The sequence below is a fragment of the Mytilus trossulus genome, chromosome 7 (assembly GCF_036588685.1).
Source record: "Mytilus trossulus isolate FHL-02 chromosome 7, PNRI_Mtr1.1.1.hap1, whole genome shotgun sequence".
NCBI classification, from domain to species: domain Eukaryota; kingdom Metazoa; phylum Mollusca; class Bivalvia; order Mytilida; family Mytilidae; genus Mytilus; species Mytilus trossulus.
This window is the reverse complement of record NC_086379.1, coordinates 58,511,968-58,521,450: the sequence shown is the minus strand read 5'-3', so window position 1 is coordinate 58,521,450 and position 9,483 is coordinate 58,511,968. Positions and strand designations below refer to the sequence as shown.

The 9,483-nt window shown below is 32.3% G+C and overlaps 1 protein-coding gene across 2 annotated transcripts in view; it reads right to left on the bottom strand.

The window, feature by feature from the left end:
- Positions 1 to 6,993: 6,993 nt before the first annotated feature.
- LOC134725409 (uncharacterized) overlaps positions 6,994 to 9,483 on the bottom strand; it is a 41,359-nt gene continuing 38,869 nt past the window's right edge. For both annotated transcript variants that reach the window (XM_063589212.1, XM_063589213.1), the window contains 2 exons: positions 8,074 to 8,834; positions 6,994 to 7,102 (listed from right to left, as the gene is read on the bottom strand). In XM_063589212.1, the coding sequence (XP_063445282.1) occupies positions 7,095 to 7,102; positions 8,074 to 8,834 (769 nt within the window). In that variant the 3' untranslated portion in view covers positions 6,994 to 7,094. The remainder of the gene's footprint in view (positions 7,103 to 8,073; positions 8,835 to 9,483) is intronic.

Sequence of the window (9,483 nt, the reverse complement as noted above, 5' to 3'; positions counted from 1 at the left end):
TTGTTCACACCACCAGAGACATATACTATATAGTATCTGTATTTAATACAATATACTAACCAATTTTATGTAATCGTCCTGATTATGAAAATCTTAATAAAATACCGTTTAACCGGATTACCATGAAGGCTAACTTGAAGTTTTTTTTTTTATTAACTTCAAAACGCCATGTGCACTTGTTTTTCCATAAAAATTGAATCAACTGTGATTACCTAAAAATGGAAATGTTTATAAACTCTGAAGCAAGATAGTTAAATCATAGTGATAACGGATTTGACTGTTGCGCATAACTTAGTTTTAGTCATGTTGAATAACTTGTAGATCCCACTTTTGATGAACAGTATTTCTGTTTACAGTTTATCTCTATCTTTAATAATATTAAAAAAAAAAGTAATAATAAACTAATGAATTCAGGGGCAGCAACACATCAACGGGTTGTCTGATTGGTCTGAAAATTGTAGAGCTATGATGGCCGATAAAGGCCATTTCGCCTTTTCGCGATTTCGCGTTTTCGACTTTGCTTTCGCGTTTTCGCCCTATATAATATGAAAGGCGAAAACGCGAAAACACGAAATGACTGTAACCGGCCACCATATAGAGCAGATAGATCCTAACCTGATGAACAGTTTCAACCCATGTCAGATATGGTCTAAGTGCTTTAGTTCCAGATAAAGCCAAACACTGCAATTTACCCTGATGTTCTATTTTTAGCCATGCCGCCAATGTTGGTTGGCAGGCGAGGTCATCAGAAATATATTTTAAACTAGATATCCTATTGATGACAGTGGCTAAGTTTAGTTAAATTTGACCCAGTATTTTCAGGGAAGATTAATGTAAAGTTAAACTACAGACGACTATCAATGATTTGTGACAATGAGGTCAAGGTCGGATAAATCCTGCAAGACAGACATGTTCACCTGACAACCGGTCCGAGACCACAATTATTTCGTACTGCATTTCTTTTAGAACATAAATGAAATTAAAAAAGATCCCAACTGCGCTTTTTCAATGAAATTTTTAAAGTGTGTTGTACTACTTTTTAGCTCCAGTGATTTCCTATTTTATCAACCAAATTCCCACGAAAAGGGGTGGGGGGCTGAATCCGCCTATTGAAACTGAAGTTGACGCATTGGTTATTGTATTTGAAAAACATATTTAAACAAAAATGTGTCCAAAGTACACAGATGCCCCACTCAATCATTTTTATGTTCCATGGACCGTAAAATAGGATAAAAATCTAAATTTTGACCAAAAACTTTAACCTGAAACTCCCACTTTCATTTTCTATGTTAAGTGGACCGTGAAATTGGGGTCAAAACTTTAATTTGGCACTAAAATTAGAAAGATCATATCATAAGCAACAAGTGAACTAAGTTTCAAGTTGATAGGACTTCAGCTTCATCAAAAGCTACCTTGACCCAAAACTTTAACCTGAAACTCCCACTTTCATTTTCTATGTTCAATGGACCATGAAATTGGGGTCAAAAGTCTAATTTGGCTTTAAAATTGGAAAGATCATATCATAAGCAACAAGTGTACTAAGTTTCAAGTTGATTGAACTTCAGCTTTATCAAAAACTACCTTGACCAAAAAAACAAAACAATGACCAATGATCAATGATAGTGAGGTCGAGGTCAGACGAAACCTGCAAGACTGACATGTACACCTTAAAATTATTATATACACAAACATGTTGTTCATCTCCTGCTTACAGTTACAAGAAATTTGAAATGGACCTTATTGTGTAAATGTAGCCTTTATCACCAATCGTTGAAATGAGATCAAGTTCAGGTAAACGAAGTTCTATAAACCAAATGCCCATAATAAGAGAGAAATTCTCATAACAGAAGAACTATATTTTATCAACACTGAAGGGCAAAGTTTGTATTCATATATTATGCACTGGAACTTAATTGTATAAATTGATATTGAGAGGGAACACTATGTATTGGTTCAACAATAATTACCGGATGTGTAATCAAATAAGCAACACGACAGGTGCCACATGTGGAGCAGTATCTGCTTACCGTTCTGGAGCACATGAGATCACCTGTAGTTTTGGTAGGGTTCACGTTGCTTATTTTTTAGTTTTCCATGTTGTGTCATGTGTACTATAATTGTTTGTCTGTTTATCTTTTTTTCATTTATAGCCATGGCGTTGTCAGTTTATTTTCGATTTATGAGTTTGATTGTTTCGTCACTCTTTTATGAGCAAAGAAAGATAACTCCATTCTTCAGATACGATTCATTGACCATGCAGCAGTTTCTGTAATTTTCTTAACGAGTATGAATAAACATTTACACATCATCTTGTTATTTGAATGTGTGTATATATTTTTATTGATCTTTTTTAAATGTTCATGGATAGGTTGTTTAGAAGCACTATATTTTGTTTAACAACTTAAAAGTAGTGATACAAGTCTTGAAAGTTGACTTTCTGTGTCATTTGGTTGAGAGCTGTCTCATTGGCAATCATTCCACATCTTTTTTTATATGAATGCATTTTTACACAAAAAATCGTTAGGGCTGTTTGTGATCTTATTGGTCATTACCAAACAAAAGTTTGGTAAACATTCACTGGATCTTTTTTTTGTTATATTCACAAAATAAAGTGTAACCAATATTCTGCCAAAATTCCATTCTATCAATAACTAGACCACTACCTATATAAAAAGAAATTGGGTTTCTCCAGCCCATGCAGCATTTACAAACTGGGTAAAAGTACAAAAAGATATAAATTCAGAAACCAAAATTTTCCCCAAATTTAAGGCTATTAATATCTGCTGGCCTTGACTTCTGACCCCACTATCAATTGTGGTCTTCCTCACATTTCTGGCTTTAATATCAAATCAAGTTTGGTAAAAGAAGAAAATGAAGATAAAAAGACATGAATATGCTCTTCTTGTTATATCACCGGATAATGATATCACCTGAAGTTTGTAGGTAGTCTTTAATAGACTGTTCATTAGACCGTTGGTTTTCCCGTTTGACTGGTTTTACACTAGTAATTTTGGGGCCCTTTATAGCTTGTTGTTCGGTAGGAGCCAAGGCTCCGTGTTGAAGGCCGTACATTGACTTACAATGGTTTACTTTTTTTTAAATTGTTATTTGGATGGAGCGTTGTTTCATTGGCACTCACACCACATCTTCCTATATCTGTTTCTTTGTTCACTATCATGACTGTAGTAAGAAATTCAAAAACGTGTTATACTGGCTGTATTCTTTATAAGAAATTTACAACAAACAGCTTAAAATAACAATATATGCTTAAAAATAACAAATAATAATGTAATTCAATGAAATGATTCATATATGATAATATGGGAGATAACTCTTCTCATACCAGCAAGAGATACAATGTTAAAAATTAATTATTAAAGTGTCTGCTATCTCCAAAGTGACATTTTTTCAAGTAAAAGAAAGTTTATATTTTAGAGGAAAAAACTAAACTTACAGTCGTTTTTTCCAATTTAATTTCAGCAGTAATATTTTATCTTTGCAGAAACTCATTAACAACAGAAATTCTGACATAACACAAAATACTTAAAGCAATCAATTTTGCTTTAACTGTTAATTCATTTAAAAATTAAATCAGTATTTACAACAAGCAAAATGAAAACAAGTTGGACTCATAAACAATTAACCAGTGACTTGTTTAAAAACTTTTTTGATGGTACCTTTTGGAATTTTGTGTCTTTTTAATTATGTTATTCGAACGTAAAATATTTTGTAGGCATTAGCTGAATTGCAGCCAAATTCAATCAAACCCAAATCACAAAACTACCTTACATCAATTAAAATAAATAAATGGATTTCACTTTCTAATTATATTTATCTATTGAATCAGTTTAACTGTAAAAACTGATAATAAAAAACTCACATATATTAGAAAGGACCCTGCTTGCACATTTTTGTGTTTGGCACAGAAACAAATTATTAATAACGAAACAAACAAAGCAGCACATAGGTCCTAGGCTATCAAATGTTTGTAGTTCACGCGAGACATGAAATTCATGCCTAATGAATTACAGTTTTCCATTGTTCGTAAACCATTCTTCAAATGAAAGCACACAGATATTTTGAGAATAGTTGACAACTGACAGCCAATAAGCTTTGAAACTTTTTAATGATTTGATGTGTTATACAATGTATCAAATCTTTGAAATCTAAACACTGTGTTAAAATATTTTGATGTTTATTTTGAAAATAAAAATAAAAAAATAATTTAGAGCTTTAAATATGACATGGATGATTGTCTATTGAAGTAAATGTATGGTGGCCTTTAATTGAATTTTTTTGTAAAAATAGTAGTTGGATTGATATATATATCTTGTTGACATTTACCACAAATATCTGTTCATCTTATGATCATTCCTTATATTGTTAATCACAATAGATATATTCATATGACACAGCAGAGAAGTTCTTGAAAAACATCAATTAAGGTGGTACCTAACACTGCAGGGAGATAACTCTGTAAAATCAGCAGAACGCTTTAATGACATTGTGTTGTGAAGGGAATATTAGGCTTCTCCATAATCAAAATAAGTGTTTGTCAAACTGCTATAAAACCAGTGTAATTTTTCTGATTAAACGGTAGGTTCAAATTTTTTGAAATTTTTATAGTTTTGTCAAAGGGTCAAAGTAAATATTTTGTCAAAATTTTAAGAAAATTAAACGAGCCAAATTAATTTTAGTTTAGGTGTTGGGTACCACCTTAATGTTCAACTATGATGTAAAGAAGGGACTGGTAATTCAAATGTTATACAATTTATGCAATACACCACAAAAAATAGCACTAATGAAGAATGAAAAATACAACAAAAGGAAAAGCACCATTACAAAAATGTACAACCCATTGTCATGTCATTTCACTAAGTAAGATGCAATTTTGTCATGTATGATAGAGGTATCATCCAACAATAAATGATGCTTTTAAGGAAAAAATATAGTTTTTACATCAACTCTTACTTAAACTATTAAAAAAACATCTCACACACATATTTTTCTGATAAACATTTCAATGAAAACTAAAATGAACACATGCATATCACAATTTGGACTCACGTAAACTCATTACACCTTCTGGATTTCATTTTTCCCAGTCTAACACCACCATACAAACAATTACAATCACATTACAAGGCCGTAACTAGGCATCTTATTTTAGTGAGGCAAAATAATTGAGCCGAGCGAAGCGAGGCGAAAATTTTTTTTGGAGGGTATGGAATGAATGGTGCAAAATCCTGCATTCTAGGCATTTTTAGAGAGTTTGATAATGTTTTGAATTTGGACACTTTTTATATAAATTTTTCATATTTTAAGACTTTTACCAACTTTATTTAAATTTATATGTAAGATAATCATCCAAATATCACTGATTTGAGTCTGCTGCCAGAACATAGAACAAACATCGATTCAGTAGAGTTTGCCAAATTTTTCTACGGCGGTTCAGTCAAATTGTTTCAGAATTATAATTTGGTCTGCTGATATACTTATTGCATGGAGCATGACAAGACCGCACAATCTCTCCACTCATGCATGCTCTTTTCCAAGTTTTCAGTCATTTCAGGGCAATCTGTGTTTCTAAAGGTAGCACATTATCATCAACACAATGACAAATGTCTTCTTCCAATTCCTTCTCCATCAGCAATTCCGTAGCAGCATCGGTAGTAAAAGTATTGTTTGCCAAATGGAATAACGCTTTCCTGTAAGCACCATCATACAATCGCAGTTACAAAATATCAAACTCGCTTTTATGCTGACAAAGAATAGACAAACTAGGGAAAGAATGAGATAAGATACAATTATCGCTATTTTGTGCATTTTTCCTTTGATCTGTTTTTGTGATAACTTCATATCATGCTTCTCGCTTGAGATGGAAAAATTATCGCTAGAAACTAAGGAGGCCACGTGCCGTTGCTAACGAAATTGACATTGAAATTGACAACGTCGTCATAGGTAAAATAGCGATAAACAGGTTATCATTATCATTGGTCATCTCAACTCGATTGCTTTTCTCACTTTCGCTGTACCAGCTCAAGCGAGAAAATCAATCTCGTTGAGATAATCAACGATAATCTATAAGTATATGATTCTATCTATATAGTAAGTATATCTGATATGGGTACAGGGGAAATTGGAATGGAGTTTTTGACGTTTACAAGTAGGTCCGTAATTTACAAGTATTTCTGGAAATAGTTGGTGGTATTTTAGTTCCAGAATCTATAAATTAAGGGGTTAGGGGTTGGGGTTGTGCGATTCCGAAACCCCGAATATAAAGAAGCGAAATTCCGTAGTCCCGAATAAGAAAAAACGAAATCCTGTGGTAAAGGTTCTACCATTACTCAATAGTATTAAATTGGAATATGGGATATTCTTTCAATTTTTAAGGTTAAAAAAACATGGATAAAAACTAATCCATGCATGTTTCATACTATTTATATTTTATTTATCTGTGACCCGCCTGTAAAGAGAAAGTTCGAGAAATGAATACGCAGACAGGACTGCCCCCTTGCTATGCCCAGTTCTTGATTTGTCAAAAGTTGGTGAAACGGAGAAATGAATACGCAGACATGACTGTCCCCTTCCGATGACTAGTACTTGATTTGTCAGTCTACTTATCGTTTTTGGATTGCACTAATGAAGTTATATGCAATACTCAGACTCTGTTCACAAAAAAAGTCTACTAGAATTATTCCTTCTTTACCTTCAGTGTCGCTTTTCCTTTTTCTGCAATAGCCCATTTACAACTAGAGATCCATGATGATTATCGTTACTAGGTCAATGTAATCGAGAAACATCACCCGTTGCGATGCTGAGTTATATCCAGAAAGAATAGTTTAAAAGGAATGATGACAAGTTATAGAAATCAAGGTTGAGACAAAACAACAAATGACTATTATATTTATATATATGTATAAAAAAAATAATCAGTGTCGAAATTTTAGTGAGGCAATTGCCTCACTTGCCTCAAGGGTAGTTACGGCCTTGCATTAAATTTTTCAAAACAAATGCACATCTAGAAAATCTATACAAATAACACAATGAAACAAAATAATGCCAGCATGTTTTCTCTTTCTCTGCATCAGCCTTTAACCTTCTGTAAAAATAAAACACAAAATATTTTTGTTAATGACTATCTAAACTGATAAGTATTCAATTCACATCACTCTGGTAAATAGTACAGCAATAACTTTCATATTCAATCTAAATCAAAAGTGCAGCTTGTTGAAAATTTTAAAAATTCACTTCAAACATCCAATTAACTAGATTTTTTATTACCGTACTTCATTTTTCATGTATTCAGTTGTTCAAACTTTTATATGTGGTTTTTAGCTATAGGATACTCGCTGTATATTTAGAAAATCTAATGTTGTATTTGTGAAGGCTTAGCGCTTGTTAAAACATAAATGTGACCAAATTTTTGAATTAATATTCATTTTGTAGATAGAAATCAGATATTCTAGAAATTCTCTAATTAAAAGATGTAATTTTTATTGAAAATTTTTTGATACCAGAAAATTTAATTAAGTTTACTTGGATAGATTTTGTTTACAATAAAATACAATCAGACAGTCCTAATTGAAAATGGTTGAACTTGTAGTACAGGAGTCCCTCTATTCAATTCTTAATTAAATTTCATTTAAAAGCAACATGCGATTCTTTTTTTGAAAATAAAAATGATATTCCTGTTAATGTAAAATATCACTTAGTAAAATGATTTCATCCTGCAGTATATAAAATGTGACTGTTGATTGAATACGATGAAACTAGTTTTGTAGAAAAATTTATCTACATTTTTTAAATTATGTTGGAGATTTTGATATTAAACCAATTTCCTCTTAAAGAGCTACATATATGATCAACATATAGACTTTGACAAGTGTAGATATGCACTGGTAAATACAAACCAAAAGTTAGATCAATAATTGAAATAACTCTTAGCATTAACTTTATAAAATAGAAATGTTTGCAGACTCCACAAAAAATTGTTTTCAACAAGAGAATAACAAATCAGATTGATAAAATAAATTACAAGTAGTAAGACAAATATTTGTTGATCTTACTTACCCATTAATTCTTTGACAGCATTATATCTTGCTAAACATTCCAGAATGATGTCTTTAACTTTAGGTAGATTGCTCGATTCCTCTCTCAGAAGATCTAAAGCTTCTGTCACAGACAGTAAGACAGACTGAACACTCATTCTAACACTCTGATCATGGTTTAACTGTTGTGACAATCGTAGAAGTTTATTTTTGACAGTCAGCAAGTCTGATTCTAATTTTTGATCATTTTGTGACCTTGATTGATTTGTATCCCTGGGGCCCCATGTAGGGGGTTTCTGTACTGGTTGTTGTAAGTATCTGGCAGGAGGTAAGGTATAAGGTGATGAAACGGCTGCAGATTCTCCTTTTGGATCCCCTTTTTCAATTGATCCATATCTAGGATTATATTGCACATTCCTCCCCTGTTCAGTATTGTCTTGATTGTTCTGTCCCCGTGACAACTGTTGTTGCTCTCCAGCAAGTTTAGACGACTGATCAACAGTTCTTGGACTATTTACATATTCATTTGAGTTCTGTCTCTGAAATCTAGGGTTTGGCTGATCACTGACTTTTTCATTTGAATTTTGTCTTTTAAATCTAGAATCCACAAGTTTGGACTCTTGATATGTTTGTTTGATAGTTGGAATTGGAATCTGTTGTAAACTTACAGAGGATTCTTTATTTGTTTGATTTGCCGTAGCTAGAGGAACCTGTCGTAAATTTCCAGAAGATAATCCAGAATGAACTGGCGTAGGTAAAGTCTGAGTAGAAGTGACTGGAATCCTATTTAAAATACAAATATTTCAAAACATATTTTATTAACATGATAACAACATGGAAGATATCCAACTTTTAAAATTATATCTAATTGTAGTGCCAGTTCAAGCAAAAAAAGTAGTTTTTATAACTATTATAAAAGTATAGGTAATTGTGTTTGTTTTCAAGCTAGAGTCTCATTTTTGTATGTAAATGAATTATACATGTATGCAAATTCACTCCTATGTGACAAGAATGACAAAATAATCAATTAAAACATCCTGTTTTTGTTAGCAAGCGTTACTACCATTAATTAAGGAATAACAGTACTGTAGTTGAAGAGTTGCCACCATCAATTGTACATTTGACGGTCGCAAATGCAGTTTTACTGGCGACACCTAGCGGAGACAGTAAAACGGAGATTTGCGACCGTCAAATCAAAATTGACGGTGGCAACTCTTCAACTACAGTACTGTTATTCCGATTCTAATGCATTACAAAAAGAAATAATACGATAAAACTTGAAAAAAGGTCTACATTTGACAAATAAAAAAAATCCGCGAAACTTCATGAATGATTTTGGCGCAAAGACGTCATGGCTAAACGTGACGTCATACAAATGAAAACTTACAAACTGAAAATTATTACGTTACCTGTACGATTCAAATTTGGATAA